General features: G+C 39.4%; 1 protein-coding gene across 6 annotated transcripts in view; it reads right to left on the bottom strand.

Moving 5' to 3' along the window:
• Positions 1–14,458, bottom strand: part of CTNNA2 (catenin alpha 2) — a 460,565-nt gene that overhangs the window by 325,529 nt on the left and 120,578 nt on the right. For all 6 annotated transcript variants that reach the window (XM_086891553.1, XM_086891554.1, XM_086891555.1 and 3 more), the window contains one exon: positions 5,541–5,744. In XM_086891553.1, the coding sequence (XP_086747679.1) occupies positions 5,541–5,744 (204 nt within the window). The remainder of the gene's footprint in view (positions 1–5,540; positions 5,745–14,458) is intronic.

Genomic DNA, 14,458 nt, shown 5'->3' with positions numbered 1-14,458 from the left:
TTTATTTAATTCTGATTGTAAACACCAGTGTGGTTCTCTGGATCTGAGAAGAAAAACACAGGAAATTCTGAATATACAATTACAAAACCAGGAAATTTGGGAATGAATAAATAAATCAAAACTAACTTGTGCAATTGTAAATGATGCAGAATTTCTGTAAATCTACTGAAAAATAATGGATGTGACTCAGGATGAGGTCCTGACATCATCAAAATAGAAGAGACAGAAGGTTCCTGAAAAGGTGTCTGAAGTCACACTGCAGGTTGCATACTTGGACAGTGATTTGTGTACAGTCTTGAGCAGTCAAGGCACTCAGGAGGGATCCAAAAGTGCAAAAATCTTCAACTGACCAAGAATCAATGCATACAACATTCGGGAACACATCCTATTCCTCCAACAATAGCTACTGTGTTTCTATTTGTTTCTTTCAAGTACACAAAGACAAAACTGCTCTGAAAGAGCCAGGTGAATAGTAAAATAGCTCATCTCCAGCTTGAAACACAGTGGAAAGCTTTAAACAAGCTACTGTCCTCTAAAAATTATTCAGCCAGCCAGGAATTTGATGATGGTACTGATGGAAAAACTGCCCTGCTGTGCCAGTCATGCCTGAATCAGTCGATGCTGCTGCTCCAGCAGTCAATCTCTTGTCACTCATCCCCAGTTCCTCATCTCAGGACAGCTCTGGACATTCCTCTGTCTCATAACTGTAATTTACTGCTCACTGTCACCCAGATTAACCTTAGGCAAGTCAGCTCCAGAGCTGAAATGTACACACCAATTATTGCTTATCTTAAATATGAATTCCGATGAAGCTGTTAAATCTGACAGCTGGAAGTATCTTGAGAGTTTATAGATTTTTCAGTTGCTATCGTGTTTTTTGTTCTCCAATCAAGCACAATAACCAGCTGTCTGCTAAGGACATTTCCTCTTCATGTACTGCAGCACTCTGTTTTTCCTTTGAGCTATTCCAATTTTTTACTGATATATTTGTGAAGAGAAGCTGCCAGCAAGCTTGTGCTTTCTCATTTGTTTTTCTGCTATTTTGTCATTTCAAGAAATGACATTTTCTTCTCGATAGGAAACAGGAATTAGAGCCTATAGCAACTCAGGAGTGAGCAGTGAGGGACATTCCACAACCTCTCTGGGAAATCTGTTCCAGTACTCAGATGTGATCCTCACATCTAAACATTAAATCATCAGTAGTAATACAAGACTCCATTAAGGACTGATCATACCACTCAGCAGACACACAGAAATATTATCTGTCCCAAAAAACAATTATAATTAAAAAAAAAAAAACAAAACCAAAAAACAAAACACAAACCAAACAAGCTTCTCTGGAATGTCAGCAGGGAGTGGGAGCAGGAACACTGGATAAAAGGGAAAGCAAGGCACATTGGCTTAATAATGAGCCCAAAGGCTTTAGAGGAGAAAATCATATTTGAACCAGCTGGGAAATGCCTTTTCAAATGCAGATTTGAATTAATGCCAAGCCAGTACTGGAGTGATTACAGAGGTCTTTAACACTCACAGCTTACTCACTTGTCAACTGCTTTCCAAATTTATCATTGATACACCCCAGCAACACAACACTCAGTCTGTTTCTGGCACTGAATCTGATGACGACAGAGGGAATTGAAAGAATCCTTTTCTATGTGTATTTTTCTAAAGATATAATTTCCTCCCTTTCTTATGTTAATCAGACATCAACCCAGCAGCACCCTGAGTCTTGCTAGAAAGGGTGCCCAGCACTGGGTTGAGTTTGGCATCACAATTCTGACCCAGGAGTTTAAGAGCTGGAACTCCCAGGTTCCTGGTATTTTTGCTCCCTGACAGCCTGCAATGTAAATCATGAAGGATCCAGGAGAGAAAACCAGCAGGAAACTAGACCCCAATCAGAGCTAACCATCCATTAAATAAAGCTTTCATTTAGACAAATGGAAAACAATTGCATTAAGAGCTTCTGTGGAGCTGCATTTAGGTCTTCTCTGTAGGACAGAAATCTAGAAATATAATTTTATTTTGAAATAAATTACGGGATTTATCACATATACATAAGAAGCTGAAAAACACCCTAGCAATTTTCTCTGAGACCATGGCAAAATAAAAGTTTTACAACACAGAAGACTGAGAACTCTCTTGCCTTTGCTTCCCAGAAGTAACACATTCTGAAGGTCACATAAGGTCATGAGAGAAATAATATATATTATGCTGGGAAAAGATTTTGTCAAAGTTACCAATGGAGCAAATGAAGAATATGCATATTTCTGGATAGACAAAGAGGAATGAAACAGTTCTCATCTCATCTCATCTCATCTCCATAAAAGTTCTTGCAGAGAACTCCCAGGGATTTCCCTTGCAGAGGGTTTAGGTACTGTGAAACTCTGGTCAATGCAGTAGCTATACAAATATATAATTATCCACAGAACTAGTAAAAAGCCTAGGGACTAATTAAAAACATTTTTTGACAGGCAGGAAATGGAGTAAACCAACATTTATCTGAGGAGAAGGAAGCTGAAATCACAACACATCTTTTATAACAGTAAATAATCCAACTCTAGAAGCAGCACAGTTTTTACTTACCTAAGTAGAAATCTCCCCTATACTTCTTTCTACCAAATTTTTTTTCCAATTTTTTCTTTGGATGCAAAAATTTTGAAAGTATCTACTTTTTCTACAGCTCATAGCCCTTAACTTCTATAAGTTTTGTAAGGAACACCCCTCTGAGCCCAAATCATAGAAATAGATTAATGAAAAGGAATTATTTTAAAGCTGGAGGACTGAACAGCACATTGCCAACACCCCGCCCTTCATCATCTGCATCCTTTAAATATTACCACATAGTATTTACTTTGCTGTATGCACATTCCATCAACATTCATCATCTCCAAAAAAATCATCATTTTTCAGCTATTATCAAACAGAAGAAATCTCAAAACAATCTCTAAAGCAAGAGCAGGATTGCAGTGGTTTATAGCCACACAGGCAGAAGGTGTTAAAGATGTCTATCTTTGCAAAATCAACCTTGATCAGATTAAGGACTGTGTCATGTTTGGTGTGTGCCATTCACTTTTATGCTTTTGAAACTCATTAAAGCTTTAAAACACTTTCCAAATGAGATCTTTTGTTATACTGAACATGCTCAGAATTATTGAGAGCCCAAGAAAATCAATCCACAGGTTTCAAGGAAATAGGTTCAGTAGCAAAGCAAATTCTGCCAGGGCAGAATGGATGAAATTCAATTCCTAGGTAACAGGAGCTGCCTACAAGCTCAGGATCTGATCTTCTGTCCTGGCTATGGGGACTTAATTAATATATCAGAGAAGTCTATAGAGATATTTAACTTAGCCCCCTGCCCATATTAGATGATAACAGTTGTCATCTCAATGGCTCCTCAGGCTCTCTTGGCAGTATTGATCTGATCTCCAGTATTGATCTGGTCCCTGACAATTATAACTGGAGCATAAGCAACAGAGGCTCAAATGATTTAATGAAGGAAGGAGTCTGGCAATTTGTCATTTCTTAGAGCACACATTACATGGAAGTGGGGCTGGCAGCTACAGGCTGACCCATGGATGATTCAAATGCCTTGGAGGGGCAGATTGAGGAGTTAATGCTCACACAAGCATTGGAATTTTTTAACCTGGCATCTTAAAATGGCATCCACCATAAAGAACTGAATTGACACCCCTTCCTTCATCTGTCCCTATGAACAGAAAACCTAAATTTAGGCATAGTAATATGTAATCTTAATCCCATCCCTTGTAGCTGCTAATATCAGTTTGAAAATTATCGTTGTCAAATTCTACCGTACGAGAGCTGTTAAAATATAATTTAAGTATATGTTCAGTTTTTATAATGTTTACTCAATAGGTATGAAAAAATCTTACTTAAGTTGACTACATTTCAGTATAAAGCAGAAAAATAAATAAATTGCAGGGGTTGTGCAGCTCCGACTTGGAAGTACACAAAAAAGGAAAAAAAAGGACTGTTTCAAAAACCATACTGTAGAAACCATAAAAGCAGCTGCTCATACCATTATGTGGTTAAGTAAAAATGATGAAACTATATTAGCAACCTTCAGTGTGGTCATAAATGCCTGCAGGAATTTAAAATTCTCCTCCCTCTGTAAATGTAGTCAAAAATAAAATAAGAATGTTTCTGGTCCAGGGGTAAATTGCATCGTTACCAAAACTCTGTGAACTGAAAAAGAGGCACCACAATAAAATAAGAAGCCACCATTTATCAGCTCTCAAAGTTTCTTCAAAAAACCTTTAAGGATTGCACCAGTATTGCTTCTACAAAGCAACGTTTTGTAGGAAGAAACCCAGCAAGTTATTTTCCACCACAGCCTCATCACCTGGTATTTAATGTTCGCTTTTATAACTTTTAACCCGTAACACATCAGCAAAACTTCACGTTCAGTCAAGCTTCCACAAGAACCTGTTAACCATCATGTTAGAAAAACTAAAAAGCAAATAATTCTTTTCAATACAGTCAAACTGCTATTCTATTACACAGAACAATATGTTTGAAAAGCAACATTTAAGTCTGAACTGTAAAATGAAGTGACTAAAGGACTGAAGTTTGCAATGTGATACTGAATTGCATTACTCTACCAATTGTAACAGTACCAATGAAAGTTAAAGGTCTATCACCGAACACTCTCTTCAGCATTAATTTGATGATTCCAGCAAAACAGGATCAAAATGTGTCATCTGATACTCTGGGAGCAACCAAAGACAAGAAACAGCAAAGTAGAGGATGCTCAGTTAGATACTCTTGGCAAATACTTTAATTTTAAAACAGGTTGATGTAGCTTTGGTGTTTTTCCCATATCCTCAAAAGGACATGGCAACAGAATATCTGAGTTTTAATACACAACGTTGGGTGGAGAGAATTTTCTGGGGCAGGCTGTGCAGAACAAAGGGAATGCACCGCCAGTTCACACCCCATTGAACAATTCAACACCTCTGGAAACCCTACCCAGAGAGTTGTTTCTGAGATTGTGTGAACAGCACTAGTGCTGAACTCACTGCTTTCATGGCAACTGATTATTTCATAGCTCCACCAGAAAGTGAAACCTTCAGTGGTTTAACCCACACACCAAAAAGTCAACCTCTTATGAATATCTATAGGTAACATCCTAAAAATCAAACACAATGGCCAACTCACAGGGTCAAGCATGCTGAAAATTACCCATATTCATCTTCAATAAGAAAAAAATTCTCAGGCCATTTTGCATTTAGATTACTCACCAGTGTTTTCATTTTAAAATTTCACTTCCAAAGGAATTGCTAGTTATTAGATAAGAAGACACTGTCATGCCAAATTCATGGGGACCACGGAGTCCCTTGGCAGGTACAACACCACCCCCCTGAGCTTCTGATGGTACCCAACTCCCGCCAAACGATTTCAACATATTCAAACGTTCAACAACTCAAACGGCACCACCCCTACGCTGGGCACAAAGCGGCGTTGCTACTTTTGAGATACATTAAAGCAGCTGCGGCCTCAGGGAGGCTGAGGTCGTGACTTACATTGTTCATGTACTCGGAGAGCAGGTCCTGCAGGGCCTGGCGCACGGCGTTGCACTCGGCCACGATGCGCTCGCGCCGGTCGTCGCGCGTGCACGAGGAGTCGGCCATGAGCGCTGCCCCGCTGATGATGCTCTCCAGCCGCTCCTCCAGGGATGGCCGGAACCGCGCCTCGCTGAACGTCATCGGGTCCAGGATGATCTTGTTCTGCAAGGAAAATGGGAAAGTGGTTGGTGGTCGTGGGTCTTCAGCATTTTCAGTGCCTTTGGAGAGGTTTATTTAGTTTTTCTTATAATTAATTTATCATAGAATATCAGGTTGGAAGGATATCAAAATTTTATTGGAGCAATTATCTACCAAATTCCTGAGAAAGTAAATATTCAATAAATATGTGTATATGTGTATGTATATATATAAAAATTCACAACCTTGTTACCCAGAGCAGCTGTGGCTGCCCCTGGATCCCTGGAAGTCTCAAAGCCAGGTTGGACAGGGCTTGAAGGAACCTGCAATAGTGGAAACTGTCCCTGCCCATGGGGCCTGGAACAAGATGATCTTTAAGGTTCCTTCCAACCCAAACCATTCCACAGTGCTAAATCAGTATTATTCTTTCACAAATATTCTGAACATTTCTTGGCTTTTCAAGACATTTTTATTCAGGTGTAAGTTTTTTATTCCCAAAGATAGAGTAGGATGTTCTCCAATAATAATTTCATTTTGATTATTTTTATAAGCAGAACGACACTGCTGAAATGTTACTATATTGCCTCGATATTTCATGAATTTAAAAAAATTAAGGAAATGAAGACTGCAAGGAAAACATTACTAGATAATGTCTTACACAAAAATACAAAATCTCTGATTTTCATTCTGTAGAGCATTTTTAAACAGCTTTTTTTGGTTTTACTCAGGAAAAAAGTGCTGGATTAGTTAACTGAAAAGGGAGCACTACATTAAGACAATCTGAAAACATCTTCAGTTTGTCAAATAATCTACTGGTTAGTAAACTATATCTTCTACTAGAAAAAGAATTGATTTTCAAAGACTCTTTTCTAAGAAAGGTTAATTCCTAAATTATGATCACTGCTAAACATTTGTGTACTGTATCTATCAAACTTATTACCAAATATCGAATAGGTTTAAGCCACATTGATTCTACTCTTCTCACTGGAAAATTTCAGGTAAAGTTATGAGTTTTGAGACAGTGATGGATTATATTTTGACCTGATTTTCTCCTTTTGCAGTTCAAGGTAAGAAATACAGAAGCAATAATCACCTGCTCCCAATCTTGGGCACATTTACAACACCATGTAATTCAGGAAGCTTTTGTTGAAATCATGCAAAGAAATCTCCTAATTGCACATGGACTAAAAATGCTACGCAAGATGTGCACTTGTTATTTGAGCTTTAAAAAAATAATCATTAAATACGAATGGAAAATGTAAAAGCATTCTGATTTCTAATAAACACACCTATTTTAAAGCTCACAAGGTTTGTTAATGAACCATTTTAATTTTCACAATATTCTGATAACTTTATGATTAGTCTATTTCTTTCAATATCCAAGAGCAATCAGCAAGTGCAAGCCAAATAATACAAGTAATTTACAAAAAAAACCCAAAAAAACAACAAAACCAACACAGTGTATCAAAATGTGCATTAGAATTTAGGATTATGACACATAAACAACATGTTCCTTTACCACTGAAAATTGCATGTGTTTATTATTAATCAGAAAATGCTCAAAGGAATTTATTCGAAGCTAAAGACAGACTCCACTTGAACATTTTCTTAATTTCAGCAGGACAAAGCTCTTAGAAAAGATCTGATTTCTCAACAGAACTTCCAAGTCACACACAGACTGAATAACTCTCATTACTATATGGAGAAAGGAACTCCTGAGAAATCTGTAACTTTCCTGAATCCTCGGCAGTTAAATAGCAATAAACACAAGGAATTTATGAAAATCCATTATTTAATAAAAGGACAAATAGAAGAATTTTAACCAGATAACATATTGTTCCAACTCCAGGAACTGCTGACTTGGCAGAAAAAAATGCTGCATTAGCCAGAATATGAAATAATGTCTCACATGTATCTTCTGGGGTCTGTGTTTCACAGCAGTGAGCAGAGCAGTTTTACAAGCACCTAAATTAAAAATTACTTGTCCAAGAGTTAAGCCTGTGAATATTTATGTAATGGGGCTTTTGTGCCAAAGGGTAATGCTTGGAATTTTCAGAAATCAGCTGTAAATGTTCAAAACCTCATATTTCACGTGACAGTAGCAAGATTACAATTGCACCAAATAAACTCTATAAGCAAATTATGGAATTAACAAGAAAAAGATATTGAAACTGTTTGTTTCAAATTCCTAACCAATCTTTCCAGAAATGCCTCCCTTTTCCTCCTCTTCCTCGGAGCCATAGGTGTAAGGTTCTCTGCCTACACAGCAACTTTCTAAGAGATCTTACAGCTCTCAGCGAATCACAAATCACATTTTTCTCCTTAGATTTGAAGACCCTGCACTCAAGTCTTCTGTGAGACCCAAGAACCTGCCTGGAATATGGAAATATGCATGTGCATATCTACTTGCATATGCAAATGCAGGGTGCTGCACCTGGGGAAGAATAACCCCAGGCCCCTGCACGGGCTGGGGGTGACCTGATGGAGCAGCTCTGGGGAGGAGGACCTGGGCATCCTGGTGGACAAGGAGCTGTCCCTGAGCCAGGAGTGCATCTCGGTAGCCAAGATCTGAAATTGGTCAAGGATCTGGAGCATCCCTGTTGAGGAAATGCTGAAGGAGCTGGGGCTGTTCAGCCTGGAGAGGAGCCCCAGCTGAGAGGGGCCCTTAGCCCTGGCTGTCCCTGACTGTCCCTGGATGTCACTGGCTATCCCTGTGTGTCCCTGACTGTCCCTGGCTGTCCCTGTGTGTCCCTGGCTGTCCCTGGGTGCAGGAGGGGCAGAGCAGGGCCCAGGTTCTGCTCCAGGCCCAGCAATGGCACCAGAGCCACGGGCAGGGGCTGAGCCCAGGGAGTTCCACCTGCACATGAGGCAGAACTTCTTCACTGTGCAGTGCCCAAGCACTGGACAGATTGTCCAGAGAGGCTGTGGAGTCTCCTCCCTGGGGATATTCCAGAGCTGGCTGGACACAGCCCTGAGCCCTGTGCTCTGGATGGCCCTGCCTGAGCAGGGAGGTGGCACCAGTGACCCACTGTGCTCCCTTCCAGCCTGACCCATCTGGGATTCTGTGCATACTTCCATCCTTTTCAAGCCCTGAAGGTGAAAAATTTACAGATCAAATATCACCAGTACCTCTGATCACTGAAACCCAACTCACTGTTTTCACAAGCAGATGTGAAACTCTGCTTGTACTCCATGAATAAATTCAAGAATTCCTTTACAAACCACATACAAATACCATTCAGATTTTAAATAATAAATTGTGTAGTGCAGAGGGTGTATAATTAACCCAAGCCAGCTTCCCTCACTTTGAACTGTAAAGAAGTGAATATATTCTGGTTTATTTCTAAATAAGGAGAAATCTTTATGGTGATCAAAACTTAGCTCATGAAAAATAAAAGTCGCTCAGTTGTACTCGATAATTTTCCATTCATATTCCATAAAACCTTTTGCTTGTAAATTTTTTTTAGGCTTAAATATTATTAAGTATTTGTTTGAGATATCTGTTAATGACAATTCAGGATTACAGAGTAATTTAGGTTGGAATGAACTCCTGAAGGTTGTATTTTAAACACCTCCTTAAAACACAGTCAACTTTAACATCAAGCCAGGTTGCTCAAGGCTTCATCCACTAAAGATGAGATTTCTATCCTTGGAGATTTTCCAAACCTTTCTGCCTACTGTTTGAGTGCCTGATCACTTTCATGGGTGATTTTTTCCTTCCCAATATCCAGAATTTTCTCAGAATCACCTTGTGGCAGTTGTACCTCATCCCAACAGCATGAACATCAGTTTTGCTTAAAATACAACAAATAACGATGCAGTTACTTTATGATGGGTAGTTATAAATAAATGATAGTCTATAGGTGCTTATTTTAAACTCCTTCTCAAATATGTCACAAGGAAAACAGGTTTTGGAGTTTTAGGAAAAAGAGGACTCAGGATGAGAACCAGCTCCATGACAGCTCCTGATGTTCAGTTACCACAGAAACACAATTTTCTGCTTACAAAAGTTATTACTCCTCTTCAAAGTTAATTTGGTGCCAAAATTCAATTTCAGACTATGCTATTGACACCTATAAAACTCTTACACATATATTATCAAGGAAATAATGTCTTCTTGGAAAGAAATAAAAAATAGTTGGCAGGAAATGTGGCTAAATAAATTTCTTCAAAAGTTGCAATTTCCTGTCACTTCTTAAAAGCCAGTTAATGAGCAATGAATGTAAATGAACTGGAACACTTTACATTTCTAATTAGTTAACTAACATTGGAACCATAAATCAAGGACTGATACCATAATTTAGTCCTTATAATTAAGTGTTTCAAACCTCTTTATAAATGTTCAGATTACTGTAAACACACATCATTTTTGCCTGCAGTTGCTGAAACAAAATCCAAGAAAATTAATTTTAATATAATTGAAGACTTGTTTGAAAACTGACAAAAATTGTGATAAAATCTTCTTTAAATATAGCTGTCTTCTCTTCAACTCTTCTTTTTTCCTTGAATTATATCAAGCTGTGTTTACAGAGAAGTTGCCATGTTTTAATAAATATTAGACTTCTGAAAAAACAACTCTTCATACTAATTACTGCTATAAACCACCTTTCTCTTGTTCAGAAGGCAATAAACTATCTCACACTCTACTAAACTAGAGGACAATTTCAAAAATTTAAAATCTAAAAATTTAAAATAGGTAAAGCATTCATAATTCAAATAAAAATACTGGAAATAGCCATATACCTTACATAAATGGATTGTACGATCAGAGAGCAAATCATTATTGAAACTTTGTGACATTTATCTGCATTAGAATCTCATTTTCAACCCTACCAAAAAACCCCTTAGAGTCCTTTTTAGAAATATAATGCAAAGCAAAAGCCAAACATTACATTAATAATTTAAAATAATTTTAGAAATCAAAAACAACTGGAATTACTGTATCATTGACTGCATTTTCCAATTAAATTACTCATTGTTATGTGCAATTGCCTTATAGCCCATGAAAAATTTGCTCATCCCCTGGTTTGTCTACATGGAGTCTTCAGGAAATCTCAGCACTTCTTCAGAACCTCTGCCTTGTTTACTTGTTAAAGACATTTTAATTCATCTATTTAGAATGTGAAACCTGCAAGGAAAAGACCATTTCCTTACGTGGTTCTTAATGATTCAGAACCACAGAATGGTTAAGGTTGGAAAAGACCTCCAGGATCCTCAAGCCAAACCATAAACCCACCACCATCATGTTCACCACCAAATCGTGTCCCCAAGTGCCACATCCACAGGCCTTTTTAAGACTTCCTGAGACAGTGAATACACAGCTGCCCTTAGCACAAGGAAAATCCAATTTTCGAGGTAAATGCCACTGCAAAGTGTGATAGATATTTTAGATAAACGATGCCACAACCACAAGACAGCAGGAAAAACTGCCTTTGTGTAGAAGTCAGCACATGATACACTGAGGGACTCAGTTTTTCTGAGTAACCTAGATACAGGACTGTATAAATAAGAGTGTTTGATGTGTTTCTTTGTCAGAAGCGCCTGCACTACTATGAAAACAAATGCTGTGCGCTCGCAGGTTTTGTTTCTGCACCTTTGTCCGTGTCTCCTGCGATGCTAACAAGGCTGTTGATGTCCTGTTCAGCAATAAATCAAATGTTCCTACCTGCCACAGTGCTGTGTTACAGACACACACCATACAGCTGGAAGAGTGTGACAGTGCAGTGCTACACTGCAGCTTCCAATGAGCTGCTCTGGAGTGATAAAACAACACAGAAATAATTCACAGGGGCTCCAAGAGAGCTGGAGAGGGACTTTGGACAAGGGCATGGAGTGACAGGACAGGGGGAACGGCTGCCAGAGACAGGGTTAGATGGGATATTGTGGGAACTGACAGTGGTCAAAGAAGAGACTTTTAGGCTTCAGGCACTAGATTGAGCCTGTGGAAAAATCAAAATGACTTTTTCACTCTGGCCTGGGAAATCGTAAGGAGGAATCCAAACAATCCTTAGAGAAGGAAAACAACCTTTGCAGGTGTTGTTTGTTCCTTGTTGTTTACTTGCAAGAAACAGTCAAGGGGTGCTGTTCCCAAATGTCCAGTGATGGTGATGTGTTGGTTTGATGGCCAATGAAAGCTTTACCTTTTTGGACCTTCTCAGAACTGTCTATAAAAGAAGATCTGGAAGAATAAAACTGGCTCTCTTTTGCAACTAAAGCTAGAGAGTCTGTATCGTCACCATCGCCATTCCCAATACAGTGCGACAGGACGTTGGGAAGAAATTCTCTACTGTGAGGGTGTTGGTGGCTGCCCCTGGATCTCTGGAAGTGTCCAAGGCCAGGTTGGACGGGGTTTGGAGCAACCTGGGATAGTGGAAGGTGTCCCTGCCCATGGCAGGGGGTGGAACAAGATGGTCTTTAAGCTCCTTTTCAACCCAAACCATGCTGTGACTCTCTGACCTTTCCCTCTGGCACACCAGGCCGGATGCATCCACAGCAGCTTCACGAGCATCCTGCTCAGGCAGGAGTGCACAACCTCGAGCAGAAACAACAGCCCCCACCTCCCCAGCCCCTTCTCCTGACTGCTCTCCAAGTGTAAATGGAGATGCTGCTTCCCTGAAATAGTGGTGGTGTTCACTTCTCACATACCTAAGCTGCAGAGGCATCTCAGAGGTGCTAAATAAACACAGGGAAAATAGTAGCAAGTGTAGTCTAATTAGAACATTTCACTTAGTGCTCTTTTCGAGCTATTATATGTAACCTGAAAGAAAGTTCAGTATGTTTTTGATTTAACACTTCAGATATTCATACTTACATTAACAAGAAAATAAGAAACCTGCAATAATTTGAATAATAATGCAATAACTGTGCTCCTGCAGAAAACACATTTCCTTATAGAAGTGATAATTAGGTTTTTAAAATGTGTTTCTCTTCTGTGTTTTTAGTATTTCTAACTAAAAACTATGTCTAAATTTGTGTTTGAGGGTTCATTACAAAAATTCCTTTGCAAATAACCTGGCCTGCTTCAAACAGGTTACATGTATTTTGATAGGGAAGCACAGGCAGCAGTTGCTGTGCTGGCAAAAGGCTCTTTCTACCACCAAAAGAAGCAGCAGAAAAGTGCTGTGGTTAAACTCCAACAAGTAATTTTGATTGCTAAGTCTTTCCACAATACTGCTTTATTATACAAGAGCATTTCAGGGGGAAAAAAATAAAATTTGTAGACATGAAAAAATAAACTAGAAGTCCACTAGATGGTGCTCCTATACAGCAAATACAGCTCAGCAGCACCATTCCCACTGCTAAAGGGGAATGAAGGCAATGAGAGCCTGATGCACAGGCAACCAGGGTGCTTCCCTTTACAGAGATCACATTTTTGCCATGCATTTGCTACCAAAATCCTGACATTTCCAGTGCTACCCCTTGTACTCTGGAGCTGAGCCTGTCCACAGTAATATATAAACAATAAAAAATAATAAAAAATACACAGAAGGGGTTGTAATGGGAAATGACAGCAATAACTGAAAGGAAAAGCTTGTTTGCCCCCCCCCAGCATCATCAGGACCCCAAAAATTTACTCTGATTCTTTCTCATTTGAGACATCAGTTCAGTAACTTCAAACACACAGCTCTGCAAACAGGTGATACTTTTGGGTTTAGTGCAAAATGCAACATTTTGCTGTTGGTTATTATTTCCTTAATATGCAAAGCATGACCAGTTTCCCCACTCAGGGGAGATCTGAGGAGTGCAGAAAGTGCCAAAGTATCTCACTATTTCATAGAAGTTTTAGAAACATTGAGGCACAGCCTGGCTGCCTTCACACAGGAAATGGTTGGCTTGACACAATTGCAGTGTAAAAGCCACTTCAGCTGCACCAGGGACAAAAAATCCAACTTGTATTTTGGGGCTCCCAACACAAGAAATTTGGGGACTTGGTGTAATGATTCCAGATGAGACCCACAAAGTTGGGCTGGAGCCCCTCTGCTCTGGAGCCAGGCTGGGAGAGCTGGGGGTGCTCACCTGGAGAAGGCTCCAGGGACACCTCAGAGCCCCTGACAGGGCCTGAAAAGGGGCTCCAGGAGAGCTGGAGAGGGGCTGGGGACAAGGCATGGAGTAACAGGACAAGGGAGAGTGACAGGTTGGACAGGGCTTGGAGAAACCTGGGATAGTGGAAAGTGTCCCTGCTGATGGCAGGGGGTTGGAATGGGATGATCTTTAATGTCCCTTCCTACCCAAACCATTCTGAGATTCTACAACACTTCATCCAAATCCATACATAACATTATCTGATTTTGCAGCGCTTTCCCCAGTGCATTCCTAGTTAAACTCAATATAGAGCTGCTATTTTACAGAAATTGCCATTTGCCTGGCTAGAGAGACTCAAGCTCAACAAGTCTGGTTTCAAATTGCTGTGGGATGTGCACTAATATTTTTGCCATTGTTCCTTATGAATTTCAGTAGTGAAACAAATACATTCCAATTCTTCCTTCAAAGCTCACATTTTGTCCTGTTCTCTGCAGTATCACAAATCACTTCTCAAAAGAACATATTTACAAGCAAATTGCAATTCCATAAATGTTCTGCAAAAATCCATTTTCAGATCATCTAGCAGTTATTTGTCCAAAAAGGAACATTTTAAAGCTAGTCTCTTAATGGCACAGCATTTCTTCTGTCTGCTGCATTTCTGCCCCATTTTGACAGCTCTTAATTTTATTACAAAAAATAAGGAGTCTTTGCTATTG

The sequence above is a fragment of the Cyanistes caeruleus genome, chromosome 5 (genome assembly GCF_971803275.1).
Source record: "Cyanistes caeruleus chromosome 5, bCyaCae1.hap1.1, whole genome shotgun sequence".
Lineage (NCBI taxonomy): Eukaryota > Metazoa > Chordata > Aves > Passeriformes > Paridae > Cyanistes > Cyanistes caeruleus.
This window is presented reverse-complemented; position numbering and strand designations above follow the sequence as displayed.